This window comes from Gossypium hirsutum, chromosome D07, assembly GCF_007990345.1.
Source record: "Gossypium hirsutum isolate 1008001.06 chromosome D07, Gossypium_hirsutum_v2.1, whole genome shotgun sequence".
NCBI lineage: Eukaryota > Viridiplantae > Streptophyta > Magnoliopsida > Malvales > Malvaceae > Gossypium > Gossypium hirsutum.
In genome coordinates this window covers 6,948,116-6,963,528 of record NC_053443.1, presented here as the reverse complement: position 1 = coordinate 6,963,528, position 15,413 = coordinate 6,948,116, and the positions used below count along the sequence as shown (strand labels likewise).

Below are 15,413 nucleotides of genomic sequence, written 5' to 3'. Positions count from 1 at the left end.
GTTTTACACCCAATTTAGTAAAGTAGCTCAATATTTTAAGTAAATTTATACCACATAGCTCAAATAAGAGAATATCCAACCTCAACCCCATGTTACATGATTCCAATTATATCTACTGGAATGTCGAGAAGAGGACGTTCATGAAATCTATAGATGAGAGAGTACGATGATCTATGTTAACTTGTTGTGAGTCTCGTGTTGATGTTTGTGGATTGAAGACTATTGAATAAAAAATCTGGATTAATAAAGAGGATAAGTTGATTTATGCTAACTCAAAGCCCTCAAAGCCATCTTCCTTAATTTTAATAATTAATGTTTTTATAATCGAATTGGTGGTGAGGCCTGTTAGACAATTATTAAAATAAAAAATATTAAGAAAAACTCTAATTCAATCGATTTTTTACTTAATTCAACTGATTCATGATTCAACTAATTTAATCTCCTCTTTCGAATTGATATACCAATTAGTTTCCAATCTAACCGATACAACCAACTGTCAATGTTAAAGTTGTGTTTCAGTAGTTGTGTATGATAGGAGCAAGGGGGAGAGAAAGCTGCCTGAGGTGATGAGTTGCGGTGGCTAGTAGATAGTTGGAGAGAGCTAAGAGAGGGATCCCAATAAGGGTTAGAGAAGATGACTCAGTGGTGGGTAAAAAATAGTAAAAATATAAAGTGTCACCTGCTGTTAGGAGTTAAAGTTTGAGCGACTAAAATGAAAATTTAATGGCGATAAAAAAATTACAAAGAATTTTTTCGATGATCAAAATGAAAATATCTAAAAATTGAGTGGCTAATTGAGTAATTTACCTTGTTTGAAAAGACAATCACTGCAAAGCATGGGAGGTTGAGGATAAAAGGAATGGACTGTCGATTCCCTGAAAAAGTGCTCTAATACTTCGCTACTGTAGACTTCTTCACAATTAGCATTTTGTAATAAATCCAAAAATGAAAAACATTTTTTTCCCCATAAATTAAAAAAAAAAAACAATGCGACAGGTAAGGCCATGGTATTTCTACAGAAGCAATTTTATCCACTCTGTATAATATTCCAAATGACAATGAACACCACTTCCCCTAAAGTTCAGCTTCTTTATGATCTTTGCAAAACCACATTTTCTAATTCTGGTTTGTCTTCTTCTGCTTCTTCCCAATCCATCCAAATCCTCTGCTCTCTTCTGGGTATTTTTCATTATCTACCTTTTCTTTATTTCTATTATGAAAGCTTTGTCAATACCATGTTTGTCTCAATTCTGCATTTGGGTTTTGCTTGATTTGATGTTTTAGGTAAAGGGTTCGATTGATTAGGGAAATGGAATTGAAAAAAAATTGGAATCTTGTGAATGTTTGAACCGCTGATGGGATTGCTTATATATTTTAGCTCTAAATTGGATTTTTTGAAGCTTTTTTGGAGCTTGAAAATGTGGGTTGTGAATTGATGAAATTATTGCTTGGATTACACATTGGGCGAGGAGAATGACATCGGAATTTGAACCTTGGTCATTGAGGTGTAAACAACCTAGCTTAATTACTGCTCCCTTATGCTGTTAACTTGGATTATGTTATAATGTTTGAAAATGGAGTTGAGTTTCAATTTTTGTATAAATTGTGAGAATGAAATGTACTCAATGTATCGAAATTAATTAAGGTTCAATATGCTTAAACATTTGAAAGGTTATAAAAAATGAATTTTAAGCACATCTTGCTAAAAGTTTGATGGATATCTTTATATTAAGAGTCAGATTATATTTTATTTTTTTATTTAAAAAATGGGTAAATTAATCTTTTTATGTTAGATTAAACAGTAAGCTAGTCATTCTGTTCAAAATTCTATCCATTTTTACTGATAAAAATTAGTTTCTTTACATTAACATGTGTAACCTATAATTGTTTGGTTATTTTGTCAATTAAATTTGTATTTAACAATAACAATGGATGAACTTTTTAATGTAAAAAACCAATTTGCTTTTTAATTTAATTTAATATATAAAAATTAATTTATCAATTTTTTAAGTAAAGAGGTGAAAATGTAGTCTGATGAATCTTAGTATATGGTTTGCATAATAATTTTTCTGCCAACTTTAGATGGTTTCTGGTTTATACAAAGATGCCAAAGTGAAGGGCTATTATTGTACTTTCATTGAGCTTGCCTCTGTTGAGCTATGTTTCTCTTATTTTAACCCAAACCAGCAACACAATAACTTACAAATACTTCTATATGTGTGAATTACATGCTATTTTATATGATTAAACTTTTAAAGAGCAATCAAGAATTGACCTCAAACGTTCTTATCAGGTTTTTTTACTTATATATTTCGAATATCTGTCATGCTTCGATGTGTCTTTTAAGAAGAGTACTGCCATGTTATACATGTTAGAGAAATGTTTTTTAAGGTTAGCGTTGAGATCAATGTAATTGCAGATTGACAAAGATGAATGGAGGGATGAGTTATGATTGCTCATCGTCTAGTATAATCACCGATTCCATCTTGAATTCCGGTTAAGAATGGAGGGATGTGTGTTAATTCTAATTGTATAGCAACTTATTATGGAGTGAATTTTATGTTCATGTCAACATTAGATACTTTTAATCCTTTGCTTCCCTAAAAGCTGCTTCATACAATAGCTGGAAAACGGAAGCACGAAGCATTGTTTTGATTATAAAAATCGAATAGGTTGTGAGCTCGATGTACTGTTTTACAGACACGTTTACCCCTGCTGATGTTGGACTTAAAGAGGGAAATCCTATTGATGATGAAGGGCATGGACGTGTAGCTCGGTGTACTCAACCTATTACATATTTGCACATTCACGAATGTGATGGTTTTACGGTGAGCCTTATCTGATCTACACATATGATTTCGCGCTCATCTCTTTATGTTTTTATATTCTCATTGGGATAAATCTTTTAGGTTCAGTGTTTACCATTTCAAGCGTTTTATGCTTCTTTCTATCGTGTCCATAAGGTTCGAGTTCATTTCTTTATCATTTTTAGTTCCCTAGATTGAAAAGCTTTAAATTGTATTTATTTCCCTATACTCGGAGCAACCGAAGGCATCTTTCAGAGGTATTGATCATACTGCATCATCACTACATACTGCTCTTGAGAAGCTGTGAACAGGGTTCATCGGAAATATGGCCAAAAAGATCATCCTCTCAAGGTTCTAGTATCTTATTCCGAGTTGTTTAACAAATGACATTCTATGCAGATGTGTATATTCTGCTTTCCTACTTCTTCAGTTATTCCACTACACGACCATCCCGAGATGACTGTATTCAGCAAAGTTCTTTACGGATCTCTGCATGTGAAGTCTTATGACTGGATTGAACCAACATGTATTAGGGAAAGCACGGAGCCAGGTTGCCCTCAAGGTTTGGTTTTAATCTACTTTTTATACGTAAAAGTTAATCCGATTTGTTGGCAGTGAGGCGATTTTAGTTCTGCTGTTTTGTATGAATCTTCCATCAAAACTAGCAATCACTCTTAATGATTCTTGAATTTAAATGGTTGGAGATGTTTCATTGATTCATGTCACCCAGTATGATTCTGTTTCTTTTAGTTTAGAAACTTGTTACAGAATTTCTTTTTCGGCAGTAAGGTTAGCAAGGTTGGTGATGGATAAAGTTTTTACCGCACCATGCCGGACCTCTGTGTTGTACCCAAAAAGTGGGGGCAATCTGCATTGTTTCACTGCAGTGTCCCCTTGTGCCGTCCTTGATGTACTTGCTCCGCCTTATAGAGAGGATCTCGGTAGAAAGTGCACTTATTACATCGACTATCCGTTTTCAACCTCGGGCAAGTCGATCCTTAATTTTGTTGTTGTTGCCCTTCTATTGTTCTGCATGGAATTTGGTAAAAGCGAAACGATGACGATGTGTTATGTGATTCTGCAGGAAATGGAGCTCAGATAAGCAATGGAAAGGAAGAGGACTATGCATGGCTTGCGGAGACGGAAACGCCGGATGATCTATACATGCAGCCAGGAGTATATGTTGGTCCACCTATTCAGGTTTAGTTCTCGATATGTCTCTTTGGTATTGCTTCGTAGATAATACCATGTTTGCTCGTTCGTTCGACTTGATTTTTGGAGGCTTGAGAATGTTCTTTCGTGGCCTCGCTGCATGCGAATTAGAATGGCGATTCTATGAGCTTTATAACTGGCTTTGCGCTTTGAATACATATACCTGAAACGAAAAATGTGGCTAATTTGAAGTTTTTAGTAGATTGTATGATTATTCATCTTCATCTTCTTTAAACTATTAAAATCGTTGTTGTATGACTTTTTCTATCGCATCACTTATACCAATCGGAAGCTCTCATTCCTTTTTCTTCTATAATTTAGTTTTTTTTTTCACGAAACAACTTTAATCGTCTTGAATATATGAACCAAAATTTAAATAGATTTCTTCTTCGATCTCCAACATTGATTGTCAAATCAACTTGATCTTTGAATCATCACTTGGAGTTCAATAACTTGATTTAAAAAAAACCCTTAACAACTCAGTGACTTGAATAAAAACTTTTTAATAATTTAGTAATCATTTTGTAACTTTTTGAAATTGAATGATCAAAACGTAAATTTACTAATCATTTAGTGATCTTGAATGGAATTTATCCAATTAAAAAATAAATTGAATTTGATCTTGCATGTGAATCGTAGAGAAAAGATTGTATGAAACTGTGATTCCACGTCATCTATATCCCTTCCTTCCCAATAGGAGAATGACAAATTAGATTTTTCCTCTTAATTTTCAACTTTTTTCTCCTGAAAAAATTCAAATCCAACTGAAAATGTTAAAAATCAGGAAGAAAAATCTGATTTGTCATTCTCCTATCCTATTGAAAAGGGATATAGATTACATAGAACCACAGTTTCATATAATCCCTTCTCGTGAAGTGAATAAATTTGTATATAATATTTCTTCTTTATCATTGTAGGTCTTTGTTTTAACTAAAATTATATGCCATAAAATTTTATTAAATAAAAATAGGGATCTTATCTTTTAAGTGGCTAATAATAATTGATACAAAGTTGATGTGTAACAAAGTATAACGCCTAGAGTAAAATTAAATATAAAACTAAAATTATATGAAAAGCAAGAGTTAAATTATTCGATTTAATTTTTATATTTTTATTATAAGAATTTAAATTTTTTTAATTTAACAATGTAAGTTCAATTATTAATATCAGTAAAATTCTTCTATTAAAGTCAGATCTATTAAAATGTATAATATGGTTATAAAGTGAGTATTTTATTTTATTTCAAAATGTTACACTAGCGAACTTAGCAAAAAAAATTCGACAATATCAATATTTGGATTTGAATTTGAATTTTTAAAATAAAAACAGAAAAAATTGAAATTTAATTGTAGGAAGAATACAACAGTTAGAAAGAGGAAGAAAATACATTTGGTATTTGGTTGAAGATTGTATGTTTTGCGAAAGCAACTTAATTTGGTTTTGGGAGTAATAACAAAGCTCTTGATTTCAAAATTTTGGTGGGTAACATTATAGAGTTAATTGCATAACAACTTCTCAAATTATGAACTTTATTTTAAATTGTTTCCTAAACTTCAAAATTATCAATATTGAGTGACATAATTTAAAATGAAATTTTCAAAGAAAACTAAAACGTTGCTGTATAACTTTTAAAATTTTAAACTAAAATCGAAAAAGAGAGAATGGACGATAGTTTCTGAAAAAAGCTTCCAAAGCCTCGATACCAAATTTTTATAATATAAATTTTTTTCTTTAATTTTTTTTCATTTTAAATTATATCACATAAGATTTGAAGTCTCATTTAATAGTTAAATTAACAATTTTAGTAATGGAAGGAACTTATTGATATAACATCGATAAATTGAGGATGTAATTAGAATGTATTAAAGTTTGAGGATTAATTTAAAATGAGGGTCATAATTTAGGAATGTTTGATGCAATTAACTCTAACATTGTAATATGATTTTAACTTGTTTTAAGTTATAAAAAATATATAAAATTAAGAAATAAATAAGCAAAATTAAACAAATTTAATATAAAGAAACACTTCTCTAATTCTCCTCAATTTCAATATTGAACAAGTTGGTTCCTCTAAAAATAACAGAGCAATTTAGTCATTGTTAATTTTGAAAGTGAGAACCTAAGGATAATTAAGCACAACATCAATGTTTTGAGTCAATTAACATAACTTTAAATAGTATAATAACAAATTAAATCCTCAATATTTTCATTTTCTATCAATTTGATCCTGATCCTACAAAAAATTATCTGAAAAAAAAGTATTAAAGTATGCAAAAAGAATATAAAAAATAACTTTAGCTTCATATATTGAGAGAGAACCCCTAAACTTTGAGGACTAAATTTATTATTATACTAATAAAAATATGAAAATTGATGAAAAATGTTATATTGTTGATAGAAAGATAAATTCTTATTTTTAATATATTTATTTTTGGCTAATTATTGCATAAAATGTTGTTAAATTTGGGTTTTTCTTATCAGGAATGAATTTGGTGTACTGAATTCAAACTCTTACAAAAAGGGACTAAATTAGAACAAAAAGCAAAGAGGAGGGCTTGATTGAAAGATTGAAAGATTTAAAGATGCCTGGATAAAGATTGAAGGATTTTTTATATTGTTAAAACTCTATAATTAGTTTAAATTTAATCTCTAGTTTAAATTTAATTTTTAAATCTTTAATTTATTTAGTGATAATATTTAGGAAAAATCTAGCTAAATTTTAGCACAATAAAATTCTTTCTTTTTTCCCCTTCCTGCATGTGTTCTATTCTGCCATTTCAATTTTCTTTCTTTTACTTTCAACATTTTTGGTTTATTTGCCTTTCAAGCCCCATTCCCTTTCTACTTTCCACAATTCCATTTAAACCATTTCTATACACCTTCAAGCATGACTCTTTTTATGATTAACTAAACCCTTTTTTAGCTTTAGCCTAGAAATTGCTCCAACAAAACAATCGTGAGATATGAACTCGTTCAAAAAAACCTCTCAACGCAGTATTTTCTATCTCTTTTGTATATGGGATAGTACAAATCCGTTCTTTAAAGTTGATTTAGCTTCGATTTAAAAACTGCACGTTGGGTTGGAGTTCTTTGACATACCGTTGGGAAGTCGAATCAGCCGTGCTGTGTCCGAATTCCCGCCAACAAATTGGCATGTCTAGGTGGAAAAAGCCAGTTGGATTCCGTCAAAGGAGATATAGATTGGATTCAAACGACCCACACGGTTGAGGTCGTTGATTCGAGTTGGGCTTTTCAGATCACAAGGTTGTCGGAATCTTGAATTTTGAACACGTGTATCACAGTTAGAAATTTGGCAAGAGTTAGTTTGTAGGTCGTATCAGGATCGACTACATAAGGAAAAGTTAACGGTTGAGACGTTCTTGGCCGCTATAACCAGCTTATCGCTTGGAAAGGAAAATCTATTTCAATGATCAATTCAAGATTGGAGTACACCAAGGCTAAGGCTAAGCTTTAAAAAATATTTTATTTATCCATTTAATTTTATTTCACTTAATTTATTTTGCAATCACATTTTTACTTTATTTCATATACATATTTTCTTTTTCTTCTTTTAATATTATTATTTTTATCCACTAAGCCCCCCTTTTTTAATTTCCAGCATTGCAACGCACTGATCGTGGGCATAATTGTTACCACGACAGTAATTCTGGTCACGAGAAAATGTGAAATTAGACAACCAGTCCCTGTGGATTCAACTCTACTGCTCTATACTGCTATTTACTGTTATTTTGTCGTAGGAATTTATATTTAGTGGTTTCGACGCCCATCAAATTTTGACGCCGTTGCGAGGGATTGGTGAAAATTCTTAATTTTTGTTTATTTTCTTTATTATCAAGTCAGAACCAGGGACTCTAGAATTTGTACCGAAAATAGAAAAGTTAGCCCGAGCACTTCGAATAGAAGCCATTCGGCATGGTAAACAACCACATCCTGATTTTGAAATAGGATCTTATATCGAAAAAATTTTCTCATTCGAAGATTCAGACGAAACGACGGATCAAACTATCCGCCAACTTGCAGATTCACCAAATGAACAACAACCACTATGCATAACCTATCCGGCGAGTGAAACACTGTTTGAGTTAACGTTGGGATTAATTCATTTGTTGCCTACTTTTTGCGGTTTGAAAAACAAGAACTTCCACACTCATCTGAAAGAGTTCCACATTAATTCATTTATTGCCTACTTTCCGTGATTTGAAAAACGAGAACCCTTACATTTATCTGAAAAAGTTCCACATGGTTTGTTTAAGTATGAAACTAGAAGGAGTAACTAAGGATCAAATAAAACTTCGAGTTTTTCCCTTATCGTTAGCTGACTTTGCTAGAGAATGGTTGTTTTATTTACCTCCAGGATCTGTTAATACTTGGACTAATATGTCTCGATTATTTCTTGACAGGTTTTTCCCAGCAGCTCGAGCAGCCAAATTAAGGAGAAGTATAGTCGGAATACAACAAAAGGAAGTAGAGTCACTATATGAATATTGGGAGCGATACAAGAAGTTGTGAGCAAGTTGCCCACAACATGGTCTGTCTGAACAGTAGCTCTTACAATATTTTTACGAGGGGTTACTCCTAATGGAAATGAAGATGATTGATGCCGCTAGTGGAGGGGGACTTGTGAACATGACTCTTCAAAGAGCTAAGGAATTAATTTTGTAACAGCCCAATTTTTAGTGGTGTTAGAACAGTGATTTGAAATCACTAAATTCAATGAAAAAATTAGAAAAATTTATTAATTAATAATTATAAGTTAAGCGTAATTTTAGAAATGTTTTTGAATTAGTGAATTTTGTGATTTAAAAGAAATTATTAGGTAAATTGGGTCGAAAACGAGGTATCGAGACCTCGATATTATAAACTGAGCCGTAAATATTTTTATAAATATTTACGGAGTATCATTAGGGTAGTATTAAAGTTTCGTTAAGAAATTTTAACATTTCGATGGTTAATTGATTAAAAAGGACAAAATTGAAAAAAAATGTATTTTCGGGACTCCGTCCATTCTGGTAAAACAAACTAGTAAAATAATTATTAAAAATATTTATAGAATTAGTTCTATCACCAATTGGATTTTAGTTAAGTGAATTTAGTTAAATTAAAGTTAATTGAGTATTAGGATTAAATTGAATTAAGTGTGAAAGTTAATTATACAATAGAAAAAGGTGAATGGACTAAACTAATAATTAAACCATAAAAAGTGTCAAGTGTGTGGTAATTATAAATAAATGTGTAATAAATATATGTATACATTTGTAATTAATATATGTACATACTTATTAATTAAGTAAAAGATATTTATATATTATATTATTATTAATTAAATAGAAAAAAATAAAAGATAGAAAAATAGAATAGAAACAGAATAGGAAAACGAAAACAGGGGAGAAAGGAAAGAAAACTAAAAAGGGAAGGAAAGAAAGAAAATTTGGGATTTCAAGGTTTAAGGTTTGATTGGTAAGCCAATTTAGCCCATTTCTTATAATTTTTGAGTTTTTGGAATCCTAGAACAAAGTATTATTGGATTTATGTTGAAATTTTAGAAGTTATTAGATTTCTAGACATTGATTATGTTGAATAAATGAAAGAACTAGAGGTTAAATTAATTTAATTTCAAGTTAAAAGTTAGTAAAGGATTTTATTGTAAAATAAATTGTAAGTTTTGAATAATAGGGACTAAATTGAAAGAATCTCGAAATTAGGGATTTATGATAAAAATTAGATAGTTAAGTTTAAGTTTAGTTGAAATTTGAGTAGAAATGAGGTATGAATTGAGATGGAAAAATAAATGAATTTAGTTAGGGATTAAATTAAAATTGAGATGAAAATAAAATAGAAATTCAAGTATTAGATGAAAAATTAATATTGTATTAATGATTATGAAAATTATCTTAATTTTTCGTAGCTAATATCGCACCCAAGGCATCCACGAAGAAAGGAAAAGAAAAAGTGGACGAGGCGTAGACACAAGAATCACGGTTTGTATTACTATAATTCAAATCTATTTATTATTAATTGTTATATTTTAATTAAAATGCATGGTAAGTAAAATTACTTAAGCAATTGAAATGATAATAGTGATTTGGATTGAATCAAATTGAATTGAATGAAGAAAATACGTGAGTATTTGAAATGTATATTGATTGAAAAATAATTAGTGATTTGAATTTGATTGGAAAAGGAATTAAAAATATGAATTGAATAAAAGTGAATTAAATTATGATTATGTGTGAATTGTGTATTGATTGAAAAGTGGTTTGAATTAAATCGAAGTATGATTATATGTGAATATCTGAAATATGTATTGGTATTGAATTGTATATTGATTAGAAAGTGGGAAGTGAATCTGAATTGAATTGTGATTGAATTGAAAGTGAATTTGAAATAGAAAAATTATTTGAATACCCTATTAACTAGTCGGGCTGAGTCGGATATAGTTGGCATGCCATAAGATTGGAAGTGTTCAGGGATACTTCGACCTTGAGTCGATGAGACACTAGGTGTCATACTGTTACTTCGGATAGATTCGATGAGGTACTGGGTACCAACTTACTTCGGCTTGGCCGATGAGACACTGGGTGTCAACTATTGCTTCGAACTATCCGATGAGGCACTGGGTGCCATTCTAGTGTGTTTGGTTGGATTCGTGTATCCGCCAAGGTCCGAGTCTTGTTAATAGGGGTTAATAATTGAAATGAGAAAATTTGAATAAGTGTGATTGATTGAGCTATGAGAAGAAATGAGAAAGTAAAATTGTGAATTGATATGTGAATTGGAAATCGAGATATGAGATTTGAAGATATGAACCCAAAGTTCATGATGTGATTAAGAGTAAATTTTTGTTATATGATATTAGTGAGTACAAATTGCAATAGAATTGATATTGAATATAGTGATAAATTGAATGAATTGTATATGAATTGAAATGAACTATTGGAATGAGATGTGAAAAATCCAATGGAATTGAGATAGTGAAATAAGGTATGAATACAATTAAATACAAGATTTGAAATATTGCTTATTGTTATTAATTATCAAGTTGATTTAAATTATGAGAAAATTAATGAATAATTGTAGACATAAATTAAATGTATATAATTTATCGATTAATGTTATAAATTTGAATTATGGTAATACCACTGAGTATACCCATATTCAGCATACGTTTGTTTCCGTGCGCAGGTTAGTAGAAAGCCAGTGTCCGATCCAGCATCCAGAGCAATCCTGACCTCAGATAAATTTTAGTGATGTACCTTTCTTTTGATAATGTGGCATGTATCTAGGTGATGTATTGATTAAAGTACGCTATGTATGTTATTTATTTGTGAATTAGTTATAAGTTATCTGATATGTCCGGTAATGCTCCGTAACCCTGTTTCGGCGACAGTTTAGGGTTAGGGGGTGTTACAAATTTCAACCGTGGCTGCAAATTCTAAACAGTATCGACCACCTATGAAACCTACGAGAAGGGTTCATGAGCTAAGTACTCATTCCTTAGTAGATAAGATAGATGAAGTTACTAATATGGTTAAAAATATGATTGTAGGAAAGATGAACCCAGCTCAGTTATGCAGGATTTGCACTAAGCTTGATCATCCTACTGACTCGTGCTCGATTTTACAGGACACAACTATACAAGTAGATCGTTGGGAACTTTCCAGGGAAACCTCAAAAACGCTATGATCCATATTCGAACAACGTACAATGCAGGGTGGAGAGACCACCTGAGCCTAAGCTATGGATCAAACTCTCGATACAATCAACCATATCAACTAAGACTACCTCTGTCTCAACAATATCAACCTGCAAAGTCATCTCTTGAAGCCATAGTAGAAAAGTTGGTCGTTAGTACTGAAAAGTTCCAACAAAAGTCTGAGGCGCCCTTCCAAGAAATTGATCAGCAAATAAGTAAGTTAGCACTACGATTAGTTGTTTGGAGAACTAAGGAAAATTTCCATCTCAAATCGAGCCAAACCCACGTCAAAATGCGAGTGCTATGACCGTTAAAGATGGAATAGAGTCAAAACTAGTGTCTGGCACGAGTTGTGACCATGACGCTGAATAGGAAGAACAAAAAGCCGAACCAGCAACTTCCACGAAGCTGACACCATAGAAAACATTTGTTGTACCTCCACCATTCCCTATAAGGCTTGCCCAAGTTAAAAAGGAACAAGAGGAGCAACCACCTTCAACTATGGATGAACGACTTCATCGTATTGAAACTCACCTTGAAACAATTGAAGCAAACATCTCAAGCATCCTCAACATATTACAAAGCAGTCACTTCCATCGTCCTCCGACCCATTAAATATACACGGGGAGTACACTTTGCCTAAACTTTTATTATTCTTTTTTGCACATTGTGGGCAACGTGGGCTAAGTAGGGGGGAGGATCTTGCCAAACTTTCTTCTTTGCATGTGTTTTGCTAAGAATATTTCTTAATTCGTTTCGGAAATATACATCTAATTCTTATGCTTAGTTTATTTAAATAAGTGGGTGAATCATGAATAACTATTGCTTGCTTGATTACTAAATATTTTGTAGAATTGAAAATGTTATGCCTCAGTCAATATTTCATGAAAATTGTTGGCTCTTTTGAACTTGCCTAATGAAAGCACTCGTTTGAATAAATAAATAAATTTGTTAATACCTTGGTTAAAAGTGAAGATTTGGAAATGTGACCAAGTTGAGTAATCGGGATGAGGTGCTTGAGTTGTCATATCATTTCACGTCAAAACGTTTGGTGACAAGCCGAAACTTGTAACACTCAGCTAACCGAGTTGCCTTAAAAAAGGAGAAATAAATCGATTAGGGGCATATGAAATTGAGTAACTAGGATGAGGTACTTGGGTTGTCATCTCACTTCGTGTCAAAAGACTTAATAAAATAAAAAATAAAAATATATGTTGGGTATGATCGTTTCGCATGTTTGATTAAGCCTAAATTTAGTGAAATAGTTGAATTTGACATACTGTTCGAGATTTTATAAAAGGCTTATTAATTGAATTTAGCAATTGTTTATTTTTTATTCACCTAATTATTTGAAGTATGCTTGACTAGGTTAGAGGGTTTTGATTTTGAAAAGGATTAACGAGTTATTTTTAATGGATATCATGCTTGAGGACAAGCATCGGCTAAGTAGGGGGAATTTATAGCAAGATAAATTCGAATTTTTAATATATTTATCTCTTAAATTTGGGTTTTTCTTATCAGGAATGAAGTTGGTATGTTGAATTCAAACTCTTACAAAAAGGGACTAAATTGGAACAAAAAGCAAAGAGGAGAGCTTGATTGAAAGATTAAAGATTTAAAAATGGTTGGATAAAGACTAAAGGGTTGAAGATAAAAAAAAATTGAATAGAGATGGAAGGATTTTTGATATTGTTAAAACTCTGTAATTAGTTTAAATTTAATCTCTAGTTTAAATTTGATTTTTAAAATTTTGATTTATTTAGTGATAATATTTAGGAAAATTTAACTAAAATTTAACACTAGAAGTGTGTATAAATACCTAGTGGCTATAACCAACTAAACACATACTTGGCTTCAGGCATTTAATAAAATTCTTTCTTTTTTCCTCTTCCTGCGTGTGTTCTATTCTGCCATTTCAATTTTCTTTCTTTTGCTTTCAATGTTTTTGGTTTATTTGCCTTTCAAGCCCCTTTCCCTTTTCACTTTCCACAATTCCATTTAAACCATTTCTATACACCTTCCAGCATGACTCTTTTTATGATTAACTAAACCCCTTTTTAGGTTTAGCCTGAAAATTGCTCCAACAAAACAATCGTGAGATACGAACCGCTCGAAAAAATCTCTCAACGCAGTATTTTCTCTCTCTCTAGTATATAGGATAGTACAAATTCGTCCCTTAAAGTTAATTCAGCTTCGATTCAAAAAGTGCACGTTGGGTTGGAGTTGTTTGGCATACAGCTGGGAAGTTGAATCGGCTGTGACGTGTTCGAATTCCTGTGAACAAATTGATGTGTCTAGGTGGAAAAAGCCAGTTGGATTCAGTCAAGGGAGATAGAGATTGGATTTAAACAACCCACGCAGTTGAGGCCGTTGATTCGAGTTAGGCTTTTCAGATCGTAAGATTGTCAAAATCTTGAATTGTGAATACGTGTATCGTAGTTAGAAATTTGGCAATAGTTGGTTTGCAGGTCATACTGGGATCTATTACATGAGGAAAAGTTGGCGGTTGGGACATTCTTGGTCACTAATCGATTTAAGATTGGAGCACACCGAGGCTAAGACTAAGCTTTAAAAAATATTTTATTTATCCATTTAATTTTTTTTCACTTAATTTTTTTTTTGCAATAAGGTTTTTACTTTATTTCATATACATATTTTCTTTTTCTTCTTTTAATACTATTATCTTTATCCACTAAACCTTTCCTCTTTTTTTTTTTATTTTCTAGCATTGCAACGCATTGGTTGTGGGCATGATTGTTACCACAACAATAATTCTAGTCACAAGAAAAGGCGAAATTAGACAACCGGTCCTTGTGGATTCGACCCTACTGTTCTATACTATTATTTATTGTTATTCTATCGTAGGAATTTATATTTGGTGGTTTCAACGTCCATTAGTTGTGATTAATTGTTGTTAGCTTTTAACTTTTGAAATTACTATAACTTTGAAAAAATAACTAAAAATTATTTTGACATGTTTAAGGGTTGAGATTTATTCTCATTTGTTCCTGATGGTTCTTATTAAAAAAATTTATTATATTTGTCTTTCTATATTAAGAGTCAGATTGTTTTTTACCCCCTCTATTTAAAAGAGGGTAAATTAATCTTTGTATGTTAAATTAAAGAGTAAATTGGTTTTCTGTTAAAAAATTCATTCATTTCTATTGTTAAAAACTAGCCTTATATATCTGTGTGATGTACACATGGCATACCGTGTGTCATTGTTTGGGTATTCTATCAGCCACACCAGTTTTTAACAATAGAAATAAATAAAAATTTTAACAGAAATGACAACTTTGCTCTTTGATCTAATGTACCGAAATTAATTTACATTTTTTAAAGTAAATGAATGGTGGGTTTGGATGGACGATTGTGTGCGGTGTGGTGTATTTAGCTTATTTTTTGTCTCAAGCTATAGTATTGCTATAGTATCTAATGTCACCGTCACTGCTATTTTTATACTAACCATGAGTAAATGTACCGCCCATTCAAATCCACTCAAGCTAAAATAGAATTTAGCTTGTAATACATACACAACCTCTATAGTATTGTGACCCATATTCATATTTGGATTATTTTTTTTAGATAGGGTTCTGATTTTTTTTATTGAATTTTTTTAACCATTAAGCATATGAGTTGTTAGTAACAAACAATTACCCAAAAACTGTTTTACTTTCTAT

At 31.4% G+C, this 15,413-nt stretch overlaps 1 protein-coding gene across 1 annotated transcript; it reads left to right on the top strand.

Annotated features, from left to right (window-relative positions):
• The first annotated feature begins 882 nt into the window (after nt 1-882).
• Nucleotides 883-4,233, top strand: LOC107953359 (plant cysteine oxidase 3). Its single transcript, XM_016888651.2, has 5 exons — nt 883-1,179; nt 2,701-2,828; nt 3,207-3,369; nt 3,593-3,793; nt 3,892-4,233. Exons 1-5 carry the CDS (start codon nt 1,005-1,007, stop codon nt 4,011-4,013), a joined length of 789 nt encoding a protein of 262 aa, XP_016744140.1. The 5' UTR covers nt 883-1,004; the 3' UTR covers nt 4,014-4,233.
• The last annotated feature ends 11,180 nt before the right edge of the window (nt 4,234-15,413 follow it).